Source organism: Lepus europaeus, chromosome 7 (assembly GCF_033115175.1).
Source record: "Lepus europaeus isolate LE1 chromosome 7, mLepTim1.pri, whole genome shotgun sequence".
Classification (NCBI taxonomy): Eukaryota; Metazoa; Chordata; class Mammalia; order Lagomorpha; family Leporidae; genus Lepus; species Lepus europaeus.
In genome coordinates, this window is record NC_084833.1 from 63,268,817 (window position 1) to 63,292,804 (window position 23,988).

Sequence of the window (23,988 nt, forward strand, 5' to 3'; positions counted from 1 at the left end):
ACCTGGAATTGAGTTCTTGGCTCCATTTGCAGGCTTTTGGGGTGTGAACCAACGGATGTAATCTCTCTCCTCCTGCCCCCTTCTCTCAAAATTACTGTTTTAAACATTAAAAAACATAGATTCAGATGTGAGCGTTTAGGCTAGTGGTTAAGATTCCTGCATTTCACATCAGAATACAAGGGTTCAATATTCAGCTCTGGTTCCTGAGTCCAGCTTCCAATATGATTCTCAAATTCTTACACTGAAGGGCTGGAGCTGCGGCATAGTGGGTAAAGCCACATTGTGTGAGTGCCAGTTCGAGTCTTGGCTGCTCCATTTCCGATCCAGCTCCCTGCTTATTGCCTGGGAAAGCAGTAGATGGCCCAAATGCTTTGGCCTGTATACCTGCATGGGAGACCTGTTAGAAGCTCCTGGCTCTGGACTTCAGATTGGCCCAGCTCTAGATGTTGTGGCCATTTGGGGAATGAATAAGCAGAAGAAAGATCTCTGTCTCTCAAATAAATAAATCACACACAAAAATTGAGAGGTAGAGAGAGAGAGAAACAGAGACAGAGAGCAAGCTCTCATAGACTAGTTCACTCTCCAAATGCCCACATAGCTGGGGTTAGGCCAAGCTGAAGCCAGCAGCCAGATCTCAGTACGAGTCTCCCATGACGTTAGTAGGAACCGAATTACTTGAGCCATTACTGATATTTCCCAGGGTCTGCATTAGCAAGAAGTTGGAATCAGGAGCTGGAGCTGGGAAATGAACCCAGGTATTCCAATGTGGGAAGTGGGCATCTTAACCAATAAACATCTGAATTTACTTTTATTTTTTTTTTTCCAACTGTGCTACCAATTCTAATCCAGGTGTCATAGGCGCAAATTTAACAGTTCCACAACTCTTTGAAATGGATTTCAATGTAACACTTTAATTAACATAACAAGTTCCATTACCTGAATTTCAATATCTAACTCATGAATAAACAAACTATAAATAGTAAAAGCTCGAATTATTAAGTAGTTTGGTCAAGACTACTTAGAGAAGAAAGAATATGCAATAGATGGCTTAAGAATGCTGAAAGCATATATTCAAGCCATGGGTTCTACAGTGAATGTTAATACATTTTGCATCCTGTGACCTGAATATGGCTTTGCTCATTTGATTAAGGTGTCACAATCAAGCTATTCAGTTCAACTACACAGTCTGGCTCAACCATACAATTAAAAAAAAGCCCCCAAGAACAAAAAATGCACACCACTGAATTACAATGAATGTTTATAAGATTACTAAGAAAAGAGTATGCATTAACTATGAATTTTTAAAGATAAGACATTTCTGGCCGGCGCCACGGCTCAATAGGCTAATCCTCCGCCTTGCGGCGCTGGCATACGGGGTTCTAGTCCCAGTAGGGGCACCGGATTTTGTCCTGGTTGCCCCTCTTCCAGGCCAGCTCTCTGCTGTGGCCAGGGAGTGCAGTGGAGGATGGCCCAAGTGCTTGGGCCCTGCACCCCATGGGAGACCAGGAGAAGCATGTGGCTCCTGCCTTCGGATCAGTGCGGTGCGCCGGCCGCAGCACGCCAGCCGCGGCGGCCATTGGAGGGTGAACCAACGGCAAAGGAAGACCTTTCTCTCTGTCTCTCTCTCTCACTGCCCACTCTGCCTGTCAAAAAATAAAAATAAAAATAAAATAAAAAAAGATAAGACATTTCTGAAAATGGTTTGCTCTTTAACAAAACACTACCTTGTTTGTAAGGCCTTAAAAATGCAAAATGCTTACTGGCTTCACATGATTAAGAGTTACTTACACACAGGCTTAAACAAAACAAAACTTATTTTCCTTTACAGACTGGGTTTAATGCTTACATTTATATTTCAAATTCCTAAATAAAGAATGGAAGGTTATAAGCTTAAGGATTAGGTAATCTCTTCTCAAAATAAGTTTTCAGTGAGCAATATTATCAGGCTGCTTAACAGACACCAAGCATTCTGTATATACAAAATCACTTCATACCTCTTGTCAGCAAGATCTGTTTTATTTCCTACTAACATGATGATAACATCACTTCCTCTTTCTGTTCTGACATCATCAATCCATTTTGTAGTTTGCTGGAATGAGTTAACATCTGGTATAGGAGAATGGACAAAGAAATTAGTGTTAACTGAAAATACCTCTCCAACTGATGGATACCCACGTGCCCCCAAAAGCCCTGGAGGTTGGAAGGGGGCGGGCACATTAAGAACCCACTTCTAATGTGCCTGCAACATAACTCCATTTTATCTGATTACAACTGTCAGTGATTTAAGCAAATCTGAGGAATAAAATTCTCAGGACTGTTTTCAGAGTAGCTTAAAAGTTTTTGACAATAACCAAATGAATGTGATCTATATGCAATTAAAAAAAAACTTTCTGAAATGTAAAGACAGCCAAGGCAGATAATATGGTGTCATATTGCCACAGTGCTTTTCTGATCACTTACACATACCAAACATGACAAAGAAAGCATTTCCCAAAGTACATCAGCAAGTACCAACACATCCAGAAAATTTGTAAAGCCTTTACATAGCTTTCAATATCTGTTTTGCATTGCTTATTCAGTTTTTGTTCACTTTAACCTTTAAGTTTATTAATTTAATGCACCAGAATCACTTATTAAAAATTATCTTTTCTAGTATTGAATTCTGAGTACTTCAATACATTTACAGTAACTAAAGAAAACAATTTATTAATAATTTAACCACACTTGTGAAATTTTAAAAGAAAATATACCAGGTTTCACTTGCTTTGGTTAAAGTGAGCACAAACATTTTCAAGCTACAAAACTTGTCAATGCACAATAACCAACATACATCTATTTAAAACAAGTAGCAACCCAAAATAAAGCTGCAAGAGAAGGACTGCATACAGCCCCTAGCCATAAGAAGTCCCTGATGGAATCATAATTTCTAGTTTCGTCATTATAATTATTACTCAGTAGATATGACTTCTGACTAAGCAGATAGGAAAAGATGTTTACTAACATTATTACTGGTTCAAATCAAGTTTCTTTGTTTATATGTTTTTAAAGAAGTCCAAGATACTGTTTAACCCTATAAATTATAAACTACTATATGCAATGATGTTTAATATTGCCTTAATGTATGTCATAAACCAATTTACAAAGACAATTTCAAGCAGAGAACATTTTCCTTCCATCACCAATGCCCCAAGGAACATTCACAGTCACTTAAAAGGCCAAGGGCATTATTCACTTTTGGGGGAAAAGAAAAAACCATCACTTGTTTTATCTCCTACTGTAACTTATCAATTAAGTAAAGTCCATCATAGAATGTAGATATGATCCAAATAAAAATGATAAACAGAAAGTTGTATATTACATTTTCTCTGTCTTCCTCTATAGAGAATGGCTGGAAGGGGAAAGCAGAGAAAAGCTGGCCAACAGAAGTTTTAACAGCCTTAACAGAAACCTTGGAGGATTTGGAAAAGGCTTTAATGTAGATTATTCCATTTTAGAGAAATCTGAGATTAATTTTAATGAAAAGAGAGAGATTCTTTCAACTATAATTATGGTATGGCTTAGGGATAAGAGGATAGTAAGAAAGTTTTGAGGAGTATAATTGGACAAGAAAGAAAATTTCTGGGGTGAACAACCTAGGACTGTAAAAATAAAGCATACTGGTACAAACACCAAAGCAAATATTTCTGACCTGGTCAGTCTGTGATAAAACTTATTTTTACATGCCAATAGGAAAACAAGCACAAGACAAGAACATGCATGCAGCTAAGCTAAAGGTTGAAAGAAGATTAGAAATGCATAATTCCCCCCACTCACTTGTGATATCATAAACAACAACTGCCACAGTGGAGTCACGAATGTAGCTAGGAATCAAGCTCCTGAACCGCTCTTGACCTGCTGTGTCCCATAATTGCAATCGTACCTAACAACAAAATCAGTCAAACAAGCAAGAAAAATAAGAAAGGTCAACCCATTGCAATATACCTACTTGTAATATCGTAAACTACTACGGCTGCAGCAGAATCACGGATGTAACTGGGAATGAGGCTACGGAAACGTTCCTGACCCGCAGTATCCCACAGCTGCAGCCTGATCTGTGGGATGGGAAAAAATAAATAAAAACAAAACAAAAAAGAAAAACAAAAAAAACCCTAATACTAAAAAGAAAACTTTTTTTAAGGGGAAAGAAGAGTGAGAAGGGAACAGAAAGGAGATTCATGCAAGAGGTTGCAGAAGAATGAGAAATGAAATGACAAAACTCCTTCAGAAGGCACTAACACTAAATACTTGCTTGCTTTGAAGGTATGCAGACTGAAAAATGCCACTGTGAAAGATTTATATAATCAGAAATATGGCTTCGCACTTTGCCCTTCCTAAAACTTCTTTGAATACCTCTGCCTTTCAGTTTACAAAAAGTAGGCTGTTAACATTTAAACTGAACATAAAAAAGACAAAAACTAGGTAAATACCAATGAGTGGCCCCAGTCCATCAGAGTAAAAGAATTAATGCTTCTTTGAAAGCCTCTCTGAAGCTAAAATGTCTCTCTCTTTTTACTGGGTCCAATGAAGTTGTTTGAAATTGGATCTTTAACACTGTGCTCATATTTCTCCCATACATTTCTCCCCAGAACACTGCACATGACACAATAAAAAGGAAAAATGTCTTTTAGCAATCTTACATAAGATTTTTACTTACTTTCTCACATTTACATTGTAGGAAGAAAAGCCTGAAAACAAGCATTAAGTTTTCTTACCATTATAAAGTAGTTCCAGGCTTTCAAATTTTAAGAAATAGCATGCTATATATGAAAATATAAAAGAGGAAATCCCAAAGAAAAAACTCACACACTTACAAGAAATAACATTAGAGATAAATTAATATTTTGGGGTGCAGGTCCCACAATATTGCATTTCAGATATTCACTGTTTAGGTGACAGGAATCTCTTTAATGTAGTAGGCTAGAATATACTATTTACATTGTATTTAAAGAGAACACTCCAAAGAATGGTCTATAAAAATAGAACAAATAAATGACTATTACTTCTTTCCATTTGGTCACTTTGGTACATGTTCTGTTCTGACAAAGAAAACCTTAATATTCACAAATTGTGTGATACTCAAATGAAATCTTCCTGAATGCCTTAGGAATGGCACTCAAAATGTCTTTAGCAGTTCTAATTTTTTTCCAGCAAATTCTTTTAATTCTTTCTTAAAGCTATGTTATTTTTCCAAAGTAAAAAACAAACAAACTTTGTTTAACAAACCAAAGACTTCAGAATTTTTAGCTTTCTCTCTTCCTTTGGATCAGAAGTCAGAATACTAACTATCATTCACTCAGTGATATAGTTTATCTTAAGGCCTATACACAAACTTTAGTAACTTTGTTGAGTATTTCCTACGTTGTCAATAATTGATTATACACTTGATCATAGTATTCCAACCTGCAGTGTTGCAAAAAACTGCACACTGAAAAAATTACTCACTGTTCGATCCTCCAAGTACATTGTTTTAGATAAAAAGTCAATGCCAATTGTTGCCTGAAAAACAAACAAAAAACAAAGACATTAACAAATAACAATAGTTTAAAGGTGGCCAGGAGTTTAGGATTCAAATGGGACGTATGACTGCAGAAGAAATAATGAACAAACACATCAGTCAAGTAACAAACACAATTTCAGTGATGGCTTTCACATATTAAGCACTTGCTTTGAATAATGGATTATTTTAGGTTTTTTACATGATCATCTCTAACTCCCATGCATTCTTGCACGTAGCTTATTCTCAACTATCTTTTTATTTTATTGATAACAAAACTAGGAGAACTTCATTTTGACTACCTGTATTTGAACCTAGATTTGAGTATCTGAATAACCGACATAGGACGGCACTAGTTGATCCAACAGCAATTTTATTAAATACTGCTGCTGTAAAGTTCGTGACTACCTACTTAGTGGCTTGTCAACTATGCCAGAGACCCAAACATGATTTTCCAAAAGGGATTTATTTCCAGTGTAAAAGAACAGTAATTAGGTAATGGAAACAGGTTTCCTTCTGTATCAAGCAAGGAAAATAAGCTTGAATTTGAAGACCAAACCTACGTAAAGTTCCATTGCCTATCATTTACCAAAAAAATGCAGAAATAATGAGCGGAAAAAAAGGCAAAGGCTTGAATAAAGAAAAAAGTGACTAAATTAAATTAAATATGAAATAAAGAATGAGAAAAAGCAAAACACATCAGAAAGAAGATATTCTGGTATAGAAGATTAATCATCTCATAAATAAATGTTTATATGTTCATGTGTATTTGTATACACACACGTATGTTTTCCTCACAAACATCTTTTGTTTATCTCATTCAGCACAGAAATTAGGTAAAACTTGTAGATTCTTAAAAATGAGTTACTAAGAATTAAAGAATAAAAACTAGGAAATTGGAGCTGGTGTTGTACAACAGAGGTGAGCTGCTGCCTACAAGGCCCGCATCCCAGAAGGGTGATAAGTTCGAGTCCTGGCTGCTTCTACTCCACTTTCTAACAAGCTCCTGGCGCCTGGGAAACCAGTAGATAATGTCTCAGGAGCTAGGGCCTGTCACCTACTTGGGGAGAGAGATGGAGTTCTAGGTTTCTAGCTTCTGCCTGGCCAGGCCCGGCTACTGGGGCCATTTGGAGAGTTAAGTAACATATGGAAGATCTCTCTCTCTCCCTCCCACCCTTTCTATATATAATGCTGCCTTTGAAATAAATTAAAAAAAAAAAAAAATCAAACACTGGATCAGAAAATGGTCCATCCAGTTGAAGATTCCTATTGGCAGAAAACTAGAACTTTAGGTAGAACAATCTATAGTTTTAATGTGGGTGCAGGGGCCCAAGCACTTGGGCCATCCTCCACTTCCCTCCCGGGCCACAGCAGAGAGCTGGACTGGAAGAAGAGCAACCGGGACTAGAACCCGGCGACCATATGGGATGCCGGCACTGCAGGCAAAGGATTAGCCAGGTGAGCCATGGCGCCAGCCCCATTAATTAATCTTAAAAAAAGAAAGAAAGAAAATCACAGATTTCTTAAAAAAAAAAAAAAAAAAGCCTCTTGTGGAATGAAACCTCACTTACCTATATATCACACATATATTGCACATAACACACATACGCACATATATTACATATACATAAACACAGACATATATATTATACATGGCTCATGCAAGCGCACAAATAAATTTCCAGGAATGAGATGAGCACTCTATTTACACATTTCTGAAGTTCCTGTGTTGTGTGTGCGGTGGGGGTGGAGGTAGGGAAACTTCAGATAATTTGCTGAAGAATTTTTTTTGCCCGATTATATACGTTGGCAGCTAATCACACAGTTGATTCTTCACAAAAACAACACTTGATATGCTTTCAAGCCAATTTTCTTAAGTAAGGTTGTAGGGTGCATTTTTGGCTAGGACTAACTAAACTTAAATGTTTACAAAATGTGTTAAGTCACACTAGAAACCAGCCTCTACTACTGATGCCAAGATTTTGGGGCTGCAGTTGTGGTGCAATGGGTTAAGCCACTACCTGTGAAGCCAGCATCCCATATTGGAGAAATGATGAGTCCTGGGTGCTCTTCTTAGGACCCAGCTTCCTAATATACCTAGGAAACCAGCAGAAGATGGCCCAAGTACTTGGGCCTGGCCAGCCACATAAGATACGGGGATGAAGCTCCTGCTCCTGATTCCCGGCTTCTGTCTGGCCCAGACCTGGCTATTGCAGACATTTGCAGAGTGAACCATATACGGAAGATCCTTTCTCTGTCTCACCCTCTCTCTGTAACTCTGCCTTTCAAGTATATAAATACATTTGTTAAAAAATGTTAGGTTTTGGAGTCTAAGTCTCCCTTTAAGTCCTTTAATGTTGTCTTTGTTCAACTACCAACTTTGTTATTTTTAATAAAACAAGATCCACAAATTGTAGTTATCTATTTTTCAATTAGAATCTTTTAATTGTGAACTATATACTGACCTACTTTTCCCCATGTAAATGACTTGAACAGATAGGTCAACTGTTCTATACAGTGATCCACATTCTGAAATTGTCTTCTTTTTGTTATTTTTAAAGATTTATTTATTTATTTGAAAGGCAAAGAGGAAGAGAGGCAGAGAGAGAAAGAAAGAGAGAAAGGGAGAGAGAAAGTGTGTGAGTGAATGAGTCAGTCTTCCATCTACTGCTTTACTCCCCAGATGGCTGCAATGGCCAGAGCTGCGCCAGTCCAAAGCCAGGAGCCAGCAGTTTCCCCAGGGTCTCCAACGTGGGTGCAAATGTCTGCAACAGCCAGGTCTGGGCCAGACAGACTTGGGCCATCTTTCACTACTTTCCCAGGCCATAGCAGACAGGAGGATCGCAATGGAGCAGCAGGACTCGAACTGGCACCCATATTAGATACTGGCACTGCAGGTGGTGGCTCTACCCATTATGCCACCGTGCTGACCCCTGAAACTGTCTTCTTACTTCCTTGTGGTGTCTGTTTTTTCTTCAAGAATGTGTATTTTTTTAAAAAAGATTTATGTATTTATTTGAAAGGCAGAGAAAGAGAGAGAGAGGTGTTCCATCTGCTGATCCATTCCCCAAATAGCTGCACCAGCGGGAGCTGGGCGGATCTGAAGCCAGGAGAGAGGAACTTCTTCCAGGTCTTCCATGTGGGTGCGGGGACCCAAGGACTTGGGCCATTTTCTACTGCTTTCCTAGGCCATTGCAGAGAGGTGGATCAGAAGTGGAGCAGCTGGGACTCAAATTGGCACCCATATGGGATGCCAGCACTGGAGGTGGTGGCTTTACCCACTAACCCACAGCCCCGGACCCTCATTTGTATTTTTTATAGTTACTTATAAGGCTTGGTAAGATTTAGACTGAACATACTCTAGGTTTAGAGGTAGTGCTGGGTATTTCATACTGTATCACGTTAATAGCCAACCAACTTCCACTATTAGTGTGACCTACACTCATCAGTGAGTTTGGTCAATGATAGTATGATTCTTCTATTGTAATGTTCTGTTTTTCACTGATTATCTAAGGGAAAATTAATGCCTTGGGATCCAGCAAATTCCCAATTTCTCATTCACTTTTCATCTGATTGGCTTAACATGCACTGATAATAGTTATCTGAATTATTTCATTACAGTTACAAAACGGTAATTTTCTATCTCTATCATTCTTGCTGCAATTACTAGATGGCATTCTTCTATACAGAAAATACTAAACAAAGTTCTTTGTTACCCTAAAGTACAATTTGCACAGGAATAGGCAGGATAGATACTTCTTTTATTTCCCCAATTTTAGGGTAAGGAGTTGATAATACTAGCAATCATCAATAGTGAAAATGAGTTTCTCATTTGTGGCCTTCTCTTTTTGATGATTTTTCAAAATTCATATACTGTTTTTATTTTCATAAGAGTCCTTTAAAAGTACTCAAATTTTATTAAATTTGTAATTTTAATTTTCTTTTACGAAACTTATGTTGTGATGGGAGAGAAATTTTTCCTAACGCAAGATCATGAAGACTGTTTCCTAAAAGCTTTCTAAACATTCACAGCTTTAACGCTGACATTCAGGATTACCTACTTTGAGTTAATATATAGCACAAGGTAAAGATAAAATTAATATGTTCACATGTGGGTGTGAATTGTTCTAGCATCATTTGTGGAAAGCACTATCCTTTCCTGATTGAATCGCCTTGGTGCTTCTGTCCAAACTAGTTGTACATAATTATTAAGATTTTATTTTAGGGCTGGCGCCGCAGCTCACTTGGCTAATCCTCCACCTGCGGCGCTGGCACCCCGGGTTCTAGTCCCGGTTGGGGCGCCGGATTCTGTCCTGGTTGCTCCTCTTCCAGTCCAGCTCTCTCTCTGCTGTGGCCCGGGAAGGCAGTGGAGGATGGCCCAAGCAAGTGCTTGGGTCCTGCACCTACATGGGAGACCTGGGGGAAGCACCTGGCTCCTGGCTTCGGATCAGTGAAATGCGCTGGCCGTAGCAGCCATTTGGGGGGTGAACCAATGGAAAGGAAGACCTTTCTCTCTGTCTCTCTCTCTCTCACTGTCCACTCTGCCTGTCCAAAAAAAAAAGAAAGAAAGAAAGGAAAGAAAAGGAAAAATATTCACAGCATGATAATGTTTGTTGCGCTACAGTATTGACAGGTCATAATTTGTTTTTGTTTTTGTTTTAGAGATTTATTTATTTGAGAGGCAGCATTACAGAGAGAGGGAGACAGGGAGAGAGAGAGGTTTTCCATCCACTGGTTCACTTCCCCAAATGGCTGTAATGGATGGAGCTGTACTGATCCAAAGGCGGGATCAATATCCCACGCAGGTGCAAGGGTCCAAACACTTGGGCCCTTCTCTGCTCCTTTCCCAGGTGCATTAGCAAGGAGCTAGAATGGAAGTGGAGGAACTAGGACTTGAACTGGCACCCATATGGGATGCAGGCACTGCAAGCAGGCAGCAGTTTTACCTGCTACACTACAACACTGGCCTCAGTAGTTTGCTCTTTTTAAAGGAAGAAAAGGGAGAAGTTACTCTCCTTCACTATCAGGTATCATAAAGTTTACTTTAGTAAACTCTCTCTCTCTCTCTCTTCCCCCCCGCCTCTCTGTGTAACTCTGCCTTTCAAAATAAAAGGCAGAGTTACACAGAGAGGTGGGAGGCAGAGAGAGAGAGGTCTTCCATCCAATGGTTCATTCCCCAATTGACCGCACCAGCCGGCTGGAACTGTGCTGAAAAAACTCTGCCAGGAGCCAGGAGCTTCCTCAGGGTCTCCCACGTAGGTGCAGGGGCCCGAGGACTTGGGCCATCTTCCACTGTTTTCTCAGGCCACAGCAGAGACCTGGATCAGAAGTGGAGTAGCCGGGTCTCGAACCGGCGCCCATATGGGATGCCAGCGTTTCAGGCCAGGGCATTAACTCCCTGTGCCACAGCACTGGCCCTAATAGGTAAATCTTTAAAAATAAAAAGTTAGTAAAGGAGGCTAGTTGATCTTCTTTGTGAATATTACAGTTGCCTGAAGTGCTTTAGATTAGAATAAAGAGGAATATTATGAAACCACACTATGAAACAGTGGTAAAATCTTCAAAGAAAAAAATCAGTTTTAATAAATGGTAAATAATGATAATAATCAAAGGAATAGATCTCTTTTTCCAGAAGGTCAGGAGTCACTATACATAGGGATTATAGTTTTTACTTCACAGATATAAAAATATAGGCTGGGGGCTAGTGCTGTGGTGTACTGGCTAAGCCTCTGACTACAGTTCTGGCATCCTATACAGGTGCATGCTCAACTCCCGGCTGCTCCACTTCCAATCCAGCTCCCTGCTAACAGCCTGGGAAAGCAATGGAAGATGGCCCAAGTGCTTGGGCCTCTGTACCTGAGTGGAAGACCTGGAAGAAGCTGCTGGCTCCTGGCTTCAGATCAGCTCAGCTCTGACAGTTGTAGCCATTTGGTGAGTGAACCAGCAAATGCAAGACTTCTGTCTCTCTCCCTCTCTAAGTCTGCCTCTTCAACAAATAAATAAAACCTTTATTAAAAACATAGGCTGAAGGCCGGCGCCGTGGCTCAATAGGCTAATCCTCCGCCTTGTGGCGCCGGCACACCGGATTCTAGTCCCGGTCAGGGCGCCAGATTCTGTCCCGGTTGCCCCTCTTTCAGTCAAGCTCTCTGCTGTGGCCCGGGAGTGCAGAGGAGGATGGCCCAAATCCTTGGGCCCTGCACCCGCATGCGAGACCAGGAAAAGCACTTGGCTCCTGCCTTTGGATCAGCGCGGTGCGCTGGCAGCAGCACGCCGGTCGCAGTGGCCACTGGGGGGTGAACCAACAGAAGGAAGACCTTTCTCTCTGTCTCTCTCTCTCACTGTCCACTCTGCCTGTCAAAAATAAAAGGCTGAAAAGATAACTGGTCAAACTACCCAATTACTAAAGGGTATAACTAAGATGTAAATAAGGGTCTTTTCAACTCTCATTATACAAATGTTCTAGAGAGGCCGGCGCTGTGGCATAGCAGGTAAAGCTGCCGCCTGTGGCACCGGCATCCCATATGGGCGCCGGTTCTAGTCCCAGCTGCTCCTCTTCCAATCCAGCTCTCTGCTATGGCCTGGGAAAGCAGTAGAAGATAGCCAAAGTCTTGGGCCCCTGCGACCATGTGGGAGACCCGAAGAAGCTCCTGGCTTCTGATCTCAGCACACCTCTGGCCACTGCGGCCAACTGGAGAGTGAACCAGCAAATGGAAGACCTCTCTCTCTCTCTCCTCTTTCTGTACAACTCTGACTTCCAAATAAACAAATCTTAAAAAAAAAAAAGTCTAAAAAAAAAAAAAAAAAAAAACAAAAAACAAGTGTCCTAGAAAGGAAATCCACAAATTTTTAGTTTTTCAAGCAGAAAAATTCCATTCAAAAGGCATATTCCTAGGGTGAACATTTATTTGACTAGGGTGATCAAGATGCCGCTGGGGAATCTCCTCATCTCATACAGAAGCACAAATCTTGCTCTACTCCCAATCCCAGCTTCCTGCGAATGCCCACCCTGGAAGGTAGCAGGTGACAATACTTCTGTCTCTGCTATCTACACTGAAGACCTGGATTGAGTTCTGGGTACCTGGCTTCGGTCTGACCTAGCCCCATTTGTTGTTGGAATTTGGGGAATGGAACTTGTGGATAGAAGCGGATTTGTGCACTGTGTGCTTGCCTTTCAAATAAGAGAGAAGAGAAAAAAAAAAAGAAAAGGAGAGGGGAGGAGAGGGGAGCGGAGGGGAGGGGAAGGAAGTTATATTCTTTAAATAAAACACATTTCCAAACATGGAAAAATACATACTTAATAAGTGATTCACGGGGCCGGCGCTGTGGCGTAGTGGGTAAAGCCACTGCCTTGGGTGCCAGCATCCCATATGGGTGCCAGTTCAAGACCCAGCTGCTCCACTTCCTATCCAGCTCTCTACTTTGTCCTGGGAGGCTAGTGGAAGATGGCCCAAGCCCTTGTGCTCCTGCACCCACATGGGAAGACCTGGGGGAGGCTCTCAGTTTCTGGCTTTGGAATGGCTCAGCTCCAGCCATTGCAGCCAATTTGGGGAGTGAACCAGCGTGGAAGACCTCTCTCTCCTATCTCTCCCTCTCTCTCGGCCTCTCCTTCTCTCCCTGTGTAACTCTGACTTTCAAATAAATACATAATTTTTTTTTAAAAAAAGTGATTCAGGGGGCTGGTGCTGCGGCATAGCGCAGTAAAGCTACCACCTGCAACACTGGCATCCCATATGAGCACCAGTTCGAGTCCCGGCTGCTCCACTTCTGATCCCGCTCTCTGTTATGGCCTGGGAAAGCAGTAGAAGATGGTCCAAGTCCTTGGGCTCCTGTGCCTGAATGGAAGATCCAGACGAAGCTCCTGGCTTCAGATTGGCCCAGCTCCAGCCGTATGGCCTTTTGGGGAGTGAATCAGTGGGCGGAAGACCTCTCTCTCTCACACTCTGCCTTTCAAATAAATAAGTCTTTTTAAAAAATACATTATTAAAAAAAAAGTGATTCAGGGCTGGCACCGTGGTATATCAGGTAAAGCTGCCGCCGGCAACACTGGAATCCCACGTGGGCACTGCTTTGTTTCCTGGCTGTTCCACTTCCTATTCAGATCCCTGCTAATGCTCCTGAGGAAGCAACAGAGGATACGGCCCAAATACTTGAGATCCTGCATCTATGTGGGAGCCTGGAAGAAGCTCCTCACTTCTGACTTCAGTCTGGTCCAGCCCTGACCACTGCAGCCATTTGGGGAATGATCCAGCAAATAGAAGACTCTCTCTCTGCCTCTGCCTCTAATTTTTTTTAAAAAGGTATTTCTCTGTCTGTCTCTCTCTCTCTCAGTAATTCCGCCTTTTTTTTTTTTTTTTTTTTTTTTTTTTTTTTTTTTGACAGGCAGAGTGGACAGTGAGAGAGAGACAGAGAGAAAGGTCTTCCTTTTGCCGTTGGTTCACCCTCCAATGGCTGCCGTGGTAGCACGCTGCGGCCAGCGCACCGTGCTGTTCCGATGGCAGGAGCCAGGTGCTTCTCCTGGTCTCCCATGGGGTGCAGAGCCCAAGCACTTGGGCCATCCTCCACTGCACTCCCTGGCCACAGCAGAGAGCTGGCCTGGAAGAGGGGCAACCGGGACAGGATCGGTGCCCCGACCGGGACTAGAACCCAGTGTGCCGGCGCCGCAAGGCGGAGGATTAGCCTGTTGTGCCACAGCGCCAGCCCCACATCAGCTTTTAATTCAGCTACCTACTAATGTACCTGGGAGGGAATAGCTGAAGGCCCAAGTACTTGGATTCCAAGTCCCACATCAGCTTTTAATTCAGCTACCTACTAATGTACCTGGGAGGGAATAGCTGAAGGCCCAAGTACTTGGGTTCCTGCCACCCATGTGGGAGACCCAGATGGAATTCTTGGCTCCTGGCTTTGTCCTATCCCAGCCCTGACTGTTGCAGGCATCTGGAGAGTGAACTAGCAGGTACATCCCACCCCCAGCCCCAACCCCTACCTCTCTCCTCCCTTCCTCCCTCCCTCCCTCTCTCTTCTGCCTTTCAAATAAAATAGTTTTTTTTAGCAATTGGTCATACAGATTCAATTAAAAAAATTCCTACCAGCCCATTAATGACCCTCTCTGAATACTCCCATGAACAACCTTCCAATTATAATCACGCACATTTGGCATCAAATGTATTACACAGTCATTTCTAATGCCTAGGCTGTATGATCTTGAGCCTGAAATAATGTCACTTCCATCTACTGGTTTGTTTATATATCATTTTAAAAATTATAAAAAGTACTTTTTATATCATGACTGCATATAAATGAATGAATTTTTTAAAAATACCTTCAATATTACTTGTAATACAAAATAGGTAACTAATATATTGACAAAAACAAAATACCTGATAGGTGTTGTCAAAACTGTCATACATGAATCTGGTGATCAAGGATGTCTTTCCAACTGAAATGAAAAAAAAAAATTTGTTCAGTGAACACATTATATAGGGTTCTCAGAAAATTCTACAAAGAATGGAAAATATCTGTAACAGTTCTACTACTAATAATTAAAAACCATATAGCCCCAAAGTTTGTCAATATGACCTCCTATGACAACAGACAACTTCTCCAAACTAAAAAATAAAAACAAAAAAACAACAAACAGCTAAAGAGCATGAAAAGTTGAGAAAAAGAAGAAAAGAGGATGAAGGACAATGACCTTAACATTCCTAATTGGGCCAGCACTGTGGCATAGCAGATAAAGCTGCAGCCTGCAATGCCAGCATCCTATATGGGCGCCGGCTGTTCCACTTCCAATCCAGCTCTCTGCTATGGCCTGGGAAAGCAGTAGAAGATGGCCAAAGTACCCATGTGGGAGACCTGGAAGAAGCTCCTGGCTCCTGGCTTCGGATCGGCACAGCTCCAGCCATTGTGGCCAATCAGAGAGTGAACCAGCAGATTAAAGACCTCTCTCTCTCTCTCTCTCTGCCTCTCCTCTCTCTGTGTAACTCTGACTTTCAAGTAAATAATAATTTTTTTTAATTTCATAATTTACAACAGGCCAAGCAGGTATATACTTGCACCCTAACAAAAAGAACTGGAGGTTCAAGTCCACTTCATTTAATGAATCAACATACTAACACTGAAAGTAGACAGACAAAAGAGTCCCAAGACAAATATGAGTGCTCAAGAGCGAGAAAGAGGGGACGGCGCTGTGGCACAGCGGGTTAACGCCCTGGCCTGAAGCGCCGGCATCCCACATGGGCGCCAGTTCGAGATCAGGCTGCTCCACTTCTGATCCAGCTCTCTGCTATGGCCTGGGAAAGCAGTAGAAGATGGCCCAAGTCCTTAGGCCCCTGCACCCGCGTGGGAGACCTGGAAGAAGCTCCTGGCTCCTGATCAGCGCATCTCTGGCCATTGAGGCCAATTGGGGAGTGAACCAGTGGATGGAAGACCTCTCTCTCTCTCTCTTCTCTCTGCCTCTCCTCTCTGTGTAACTCTGACTTTCAAATAAATAAATAAACCTTTAAAAACAAAAAGAGAAAGATGTGACATGAAAAGCTGTTTTGAAACTTGGAGAGGGAGAAGGAGAACGTTCCATCTACTGGTTCACTTCCTAAATGGCCACAACAGCAGGAGCTGAGCCAGTCCAAAGCCATGTGGGTGGCAGGGGCCCAAGGACTTGGGCCATCCTCTGCTGCTTTCCCACGTGCATTAGCAGAGAGCTGGATCAGAAGTGGAACAGCCAGGGCTCATAAACCATATAGGATCCCAAGTGCTTTTGCATCCACATGGGAGATCCAGAAGAAACTCCTGGCTCCGAGCTTCGGATAGACCCAGCTCCAGCCACTGCAACCATTTGGGGAGTGAACCAATAGATCTCTCTCTCTCACTCATTCTCTCTCTCTCTCACATCACCATCTGTAACTCTGCCTTTCAAATAAGTATTTTTTAAAAAAGAAAAAAGGGGGGGAGATGCCAGCACTGATGGCTGAAGGCCATGACTTAACCTCTTAACCTGCTGTGTCACAGCACTGACCCCTTAAAATTCTTTTAAAGACATTTATTTCAAAGTCAGAGTTAATATACAGAGGGAAAAAGAGATCTTCCATCTGCTGGGTTCACCCACCAAATAGCAGCAACAGTCAGGATTGGGTTAAGCCAAAGCCAGGATCTCCTATGTGGTGGCAAGGTCCAGGCATTTGGGCAGTGGTCTGCTGCATTCCAGATTTTTTCTTTTTCTTTTAGGCAGAGAGAAGCCAGGAGGGGCTAGCCTTGGGGCAAAGCAGGTTAAGCCAAAGCCTGCACTCACAAATAGGAGGGTGGGTTCAGGTCCCAGCTGCTCTGCTTTCAAACCAGCTCCCTGCTAATGAGCCTGGAAAAGCAGCAGCAGAAGACGGCCTAGTACTTGGGTCCCAGACAGCCATGTGGGAAACTGATGGAGTCCCTGGCTCCTGGCTTCAGCATGGCCCAGCCCCAACCCTGCTGGCCAGTTGGAGAATGAACCAAAAGGCACCATAAGCAATGTCTTAACTGCTGTGCCAAACACCTGCCCCTGGATTAACATTTTTAATGACATTTCTCAGAATAAAGAAGCTTTTTAATCCCAAAATACTTTCTCCCATGAAATTATCTTTCAAAAGTAAAGGTTAAATAAAAATTCTTGCAGTTAAACAAAAATGAGAATTCCTTGTCAGGAGACTATACTACACAAAAACTTAAAGTCCTTCTTATGGCTAAGGCAACCGACATCATATAGTGACCATAAATGGTAAATAAAGATCATATTTCTTCTAATTTAAGACACACAACTGTGTTGAAGTAAAACAGTAATGTTACGAAGTTTATAATACAGATGTAATAAATCACAACTATAATACAAAGGATAGGGAGAGATGTATATAACTACACTAGGTCAAGGTTTCTATAATTCATATGAATAGAACAGTAGGAATTTGAGGTTAATGAGGCATATTGTAAGCCCTAGTATAATCATTAAAAAATGCAAAAAAAAAAATCTTAAAAGTCAACAAAGGGGAGTAGGTGTTACATACAGTGATTCAAAAGAGGAACAGCTGGGACTCTAACAGGTGCCCATATGGGATGCCAACATTGTAGGCAGCATCACTATGCCACGATGCTGGCCTCAGAGCCACGGTGGTTAAGATCTGCTTGAGACAGGGGACGCTGTAGCTGGTAAAGCTGCTGCCTGCAGTGCCAGCATCCCATAGGGATGCCAGTTAGAGTCCTGGCTGCTCCACTTCCAATCCCGCTCCCTGCTCATTGCCTGGGAAAGCAACAGAAGAAAGCCCAAGTCCTTGGGCACCTGCACCCACATGGGAAACCCAAAAGAAGCTCCTGGCTCCGTTTCGGCCAACTGGGGAGTGAACCAGTGGATGGAAGACACCTCTCTCTCTCTGCCTCTCCTTCTCTCTTTGTGACTCTGACTTCCAAATAAATAAATAAGTCTTTAAAAAAAAAAGACATCCATATCCCGTATCAGAGTGCCTGGGTTTGAGTTCCCACTCCACTCTGAATCCAGCTTTCTGCTAATGCATATTAGCTAAGGCAGCAGGTGATGCCTCAAGCAGTTGGGTCCCTATCACCTATGCGTGAAATTCATTTCAAATTCCCAGTTTTTGGCTTTGGCCTGGAACAGCCCTGGCTATTTTAGGCATTTGTGGAGTGAACTAATCAATGGAAAACCTCTCTCTGCCTCTCTCCCTCTTCTCTTGTTACTCTGCCTTTCAAATAAATTTAGAATTATTAATTTATCTTAAAAAGTCAATAGAGGAATCAAAATGAAGAACAAAAACTAAATGAGACAAAACTAATTGACAAAATGAGATACTAAAACCTGCCATATTAATTTGTGGAAATACATAAAAAAGAGGACTTAAAATCCCAATTAAATGATCGAGATGGACTGAATGAAGAAATAAGACACAATTATTTGCTGTCTTAAGAACACACTTTAAGCCAGCGCCGCGGCTCAATAGGCTAATCCTCCGCCTTGCGGCGCCGGCACACCGGGTTCTAGTCCCAGTCGGGGCACCGGATTCTGTCCCGGTTGCCCCTCTTCCAAGCCAGCTCTCTGCTGTGGCCTGGCAGTGCAGTGGAGGATGGCCCAAGTACTTGGGCCCTGCACCCCATGGGAGACCAGGAGAAGCACCTGGCTCCTGCCATTGGATCAGCGCGGTGCGCCGGCCGCGGCAGCCATTGGAGGGTGAACCAACGGCAAAGGAAGACCTTTCTCTCTCTCTCTCTCTCTCACTGTCCACTCTGCCTGTAAAAAAAAAAAAAAAAAGAACACACTTTAAGGGCCAGCATTGTGGCGTACCAGGTAAAGCAGCCGCCTGCAATGCCAGCGTCCCATGAGCACCGGTTCAAGTCCCAGCCACTCCACTTTTGATCCAGCTCCCTGCTAATGGCCTGGGAAAAGCAGTGGAAGATGATGGACCAAGTGCCTGGACCCCTGCTACCCATATGGGAGACTTGGAAGAAGCTCCTGGCTTTGGCCTGACCCAGGCCTGCCCATTGTGGCCATCTGGGAAGTGAACCAGAGGATGAAAGATTCTGTCTCTCCTTCTCTCTATAACTCTTTCAAATAAATAAGTAAATCTTAAAAAAAAAAAAAAAAAAAAAAAAATTTTAAAAACCCCACACTCTAGGGTTGGCACTGTGGCACAGCAGGTTAAGCTGCTCATCAGCATCCCATATGAGCACTGGTTCAAGTCCCTGCTGCTGCATTCCAATTAAAATCCCTGCTACTACACCTGTGAAAAGCAGCAGCAAACAGTTCAAGTACTTGCGCCTCTGTTATCCATCTGAGAGTCCCAGATGGAGTTCCAGGCTCCTGGCTTCAGCCTGGCCCAAAATCAACCATTGCAACCATTTGGAGAGTGAACCAGCAGATTAAAAACCTCTCTCTCTGGGTATGGTGGGTAAGGCCGCTTCCTGCAGTGCCAGCATCCCATATGGAGTCCCAGCTGCTCCACTTCTGATCCAGCTCTCTGCTATGGCCCAGGAAAGCAGAAGATGGCCCAAGTCCTTGGGCCCCTGTGCTTGTGTGAGAGACCTGGAAAAAGCTCCTGGCTCCTGGCTTTGGATCAGCCCAGCTCCAGCTGTTGTGGCCATTTTGGGGAGTGAATCAGCAGATGGACAACCTCTCCCTACCTCTGCTTGTCTGTAACTCTGCCTTTCAAATAAATAAATCTTTAAAAAATTTAAAAAAGATGAGAATGGCCTAATTCAAAATCATTTAATATACGTAATCTACTAAACATCATAGATTAGCAATATCAGTTGTTCACTGCCTGGGAGTTGTGGCCTGCTGCTGCCCAGCACAGTGAGAGTATGTTACCACCTATCATTAGCCCAGGAAAAGATTAAAAGTCAAAATTCAAAATATGGCTTCTACAGAGTACTATCACATCCATACCAGTGTAATGTCAAAAAACCAGTACATAGAACCACTGTAAATTGTTGATTATCAGAGGGATAAAAGGCTAGTTTAACCATATAAAAATCAAGCAATTGACATAATCCAGATAACTATTTAGCAAAATTCAACATAAAATCATGATGAAAATTCTGAGCTAACTAGCAGGCCAAAACAGAAGAAAACTTGATCAATTTGGTAAAGGGTATCTACTTTGAACCTACAGCTAACATCAAACCCTTAGAGTGAAACACCAAACGCTTTTTTCCTAAGGGAAAAAGGCAAGGATGGTCAATATTGCCACTTCTATTCAGCATTGTTGTCTCAGCACAATGTTGATAAGAGAAAAAAAAAAAAAAAGGCACACAAAATGACACTGTTTTCACTTATAGATGACACACTTGCTTATGTAAAAGAAACCTAAGAAAATTAAAAATCTACTAGAACCTATTATTCGTGTTTTAGTATACAAGGTCGATATACAAAAATCAATGAAATTTCTAAATACTTAAAGCAATACTAAATACAAGAAAAAAATCTTTTGAATTATTTATTTATTTGAAAGGCAGAGCGACAAACAAAGGAGAAACAAATAAAAAGAAATCTTCTATCTACTGGTTCATTCCCCAAATGGCTAAAACAGCCAGCTACAGGACAGGTTTTGGCCTGGAACCAGGAACTCCCTCCCAGTCTCCCCCATGTGGGTGGCAGGGGCCCAAGTATTTTGATCCATCTTCCAATGCTTTCCCTGGCAAATTAACAGGATGCTGGATGGGAAACAGAGCAGCAGGGACTTGAACCAGCACACCAACAGGCCTGGCATCAAAACAAGCAGATTAACCAGCTGAAACCATACCAGTTCCAATAAAAAAACAAATTTAAACTCTGTAAGAATATTAAAATACATAAAATATGGGATGCAAGCATCTTAGTTACTCAGATAAATGCCTGTTCCTCAGTAACTTTTCTTAAAATAAGAGATTGAAATGGCTGGTGTTGTGATGTAGTGGTTAAGCCACCACCTGCCATGCTGGAATCTTATCTGGGTACCGGTTCAAGTCCTGGTTGTTCAACTTCCAATCTGGCTCCCTGCTAATGTGCCTGGGAAAGCAGCGCAGGATGGCCCAAGTGCGTGGATCCTTCCCACCCACATGAGAGACCCAGAAAAAGCTCTTGGTTCCTGGCTTCAGCCTGGTCCAGACCCAACCAGTTGCAGTTGGGGAGTGAACTAGTGGATGGAAGCTCTCGTGTACGCTCGCTCTCACTCAATTTCTCTCGCTGTAACTCTGACTTCCAAATAAATAAAGAAATCTAAAAAAAATAAATAAATGAAACAAGAGATTGACAAACTGAGTCCAAAGTTTATATGGAGGAAGACCCCTGTCAAAGTCCCAGTTCTAGTCACTGCTGCTCCACTTCATTCCAATTCCCTGTTAACACACCTGGGGAAAGCAGAAGATGGCTGAAGTGTTTGGGCCCCTATCACCCACATGGAAGACCCAGAAGTTGTTCAAATTCCTGATTTCAGCCTGAACTAGCTAAAGGCCATTGCAGCCATTTAGGGAACAAATATGGATAGAAGATCATTTCTCTCTCTTTCTAATACTCTACTTTTCATATAAATAAATAAATAAATCTTATTTTAAAGATTTATTCCAGGGGCTTGCGCTATGGTGTAGCAGGTGAGCCAGCATCCCATATGGGTGCCAGTCTGAGTTCCAGCTACTCAACTTCCGATCCAGCTGTCTGGATTTTTTTTTTTTTTTTTTTTTTTGTAGTGGAAAGTAAAATAGCAAGGTTTATTAGAGTAGGGACATCCATAAGAACAGATGGGCACCTCTCCAGACAGAACCTCAGAGGAAGTGCCCAGTCGCTCAGACTGGGGGAGAGTGAGGTTACATGGTAGAGTGGAGAATACACCTGACCAGGCCAGGCAGGCAGCTCAGCACAGAGGCAGAGGGCTGAGCGTGCAGTCCGGTTGAGGCTGGGGGTTTTTAAGGGGATGGGCCTTGCCCTCCCGCCTCTGCTCCTCTTGGAACAAAGGACTTTTTGGGTGTAAATAGAAAAACTCCTGAGTTTAATCCCTGAAGTTATCAGACTGAGAAGTCTGGCTGGCACCACCCCCCAAGTCCCCCATTAGAGGAAGGGCAGGGAGGGCATTTGAAATGCAGATACTGGGCTGCAGCTGGGAGGTTATCAGGCAGAAGGGGCGGGGACCCCCACCTGGCAGGTTATCAGGTAGGAGGGGGCAGGGCAGGATGCAAACACTGGGCTGCCCCTGAAATGTTATCGGGATGACTTTGAGATGCATATGCTGGACATAGATGTCTTTTCTTTAGGCTTTTGTCACACACACATAAGCTCATATCTGACTTCCTCCGTAACATTCCCCCCTCAAGAGGGAATACCCAAAATTCTTCTTTGGGATTATAGATGGAGTTCTGTTTTCTGTAGCTTCTTCTAAGCTGGCATATGGGCATCAAGGAGGATCTGGGTATTTCCTCTTGCTATCTGTCTTATGGTGTGCAACAGTGGCCTTGGAAAGACTGTCCTGCTTGGTCCAAAGGGCTGCTCAGGTCATCCAACAGAATGGACTGGGAAAGCAGTAGAGGATGGCCCATGTCCTTGGGTCTCTGCACCTGCATGGGAGACCAGGAAGAGGCTCCTGGCTCCAGATCAGCACAGCGCTGGCCATAGTGGCCATTTGGGAAGTGAACCAACGGAAGTAAGACCTTTCTCTCTGTCTCTCTCTCTCTCTCACTGTAACTCTACCTGTCAAATAAATAAATAAATGAAAATCTTTAAAGGAAAAAAAAAAAAAAAAGGAAGTGGAATAGCCATGATATAGAACCAGCACCAATATGGGATGCTGGTGCTGTACGTGGCAGCTTAACGCAGTGCACCACAGAACCAGCCCCAATAAAGAAATCTTTAAAAAAAAAAAAAAAAAAAGTTTATGGCTGGCGCCGTGGCTTAACAGGCTAATCCTCTGCCTTGCGGCGCCGGCACACCAGGTTCTAGTCCTGGTTGGGGCGCTGGATTCTATCCTGGTTGCTCCTCTTCCAGGTCAGCTCTCTGCTATGGCCCGGGAAGGCAGTGGAGGATGGCCCAAGTCCTTGGGTCCTGCACCTGCATGGGAGACCAGGAGAAGCACCTGGCTCCTGGCTTCGGATCAGCGAGATGCGCCATCTGCAGCGGCCATTGGAGGGTGAACCAACGGCAAAAAGGAAGACTTTTCTCTCTGTCTCTCTCTCTCACTATCCACTCTGCCTGTCAAAAAAAAAAAAAAAAAAAGTTTATATGGAATGCAAAGAACCTACAAGTCAAATATATTTGAAAATAACAAACAAATCTTCAAAACCTCAAAACTGATCATAAACTACGGGAATACAGACAGTGAGGCCACTGGCTTATAGACAGATCAGTGAAACAGAATGGAGCCCAGAAATAGATAAAAATCACTAGGTCTATCCCTCTGAGATAGATAAAAATCTCTATCCCTGAAACCAGAATTCAATTTCCTTACCTCATCCCCTTCCAAAAGGGACAGAGAACAGTTTTATTTTCTTCCACATTAGCACCTCAAGGATATTGTAAGAAAATTTTAAAACATTTGTAGCTAAATAATTTTGTCAAAATGAGATTATGACAGTTTATTCCTAAACATCTCTGAATACTGTGGTAAATACAGAAGTTTTTGGCAATATATACTTCCATACTAATCCTTAACCTTTCCAAAAACTGGTGAGGTAGAAATTTGGGGCCAGCACAATGGTACAATAGCTTAATCCTCCACCTGCGGCACCAGCATCCCATATGGGCATCGGTTCTGGTCCCAGCTGCTCCTCTTCCCATCCACCTCACTGCTATGGCCTGGGAAAACAGAATATGACCCAAGTTCTTGGGCTCCTGCACCTGCGTGGGAGACCCAGAAGAAGTTCCTGGCTCCTGGCTTCAGATTGGCGTAGCTCCAGCCATTGCAGCCATTTGTGGAGTAAACCAACAGATGGAAGACCTTTCTCTCTGTCTCCCTCTCACTGTC

At 42.7% G+C, this 23,988-nt stretch overlaps 1 protein-coding gene across 2 annotated transcripts in view; it reads right to left on the bottom strand.

Annotated features, from left to right (window-relative positions):
* RAB6A (RAB6A, member RAS oncogene family) overlaps positions 1 to 23,988 on the bottom strand; it is a 73,954-nt gene that overhangs the window by 17,858 nt on the left and 32,108 nt on the right. Inside the window, exons 2-5 of one of the 2 annotated variants that reach the window (XM_062196695.1) lie at positions 14,911 to 14,969; positions 5,482 to 5,535; positions 3,986 to 4,091; positions 1,995 to 2,106 (exon numbers count right to left, since the gene is read on the bottom strand). In XM_062196695.1, the coding sequence (XP_062052679.1) occupies positions 1,995 to 2,106; positions 3,986 to 4,091; positions 5,482 to 5,535; positions 14,911 to 14,969 (331 nt within the window). Of the gene's footprint in view, positions 1 to 1,994; positions 2,107 to 3,813; positions 3,920 to 3,985; positions 4,092 to 5,481; positions 5,536 to 14,910; positions 14,970 to 23,988 lie in introns of both variants that reach the window. The other variant, XM_062196694.1, reaches the window with a different exon arrangement.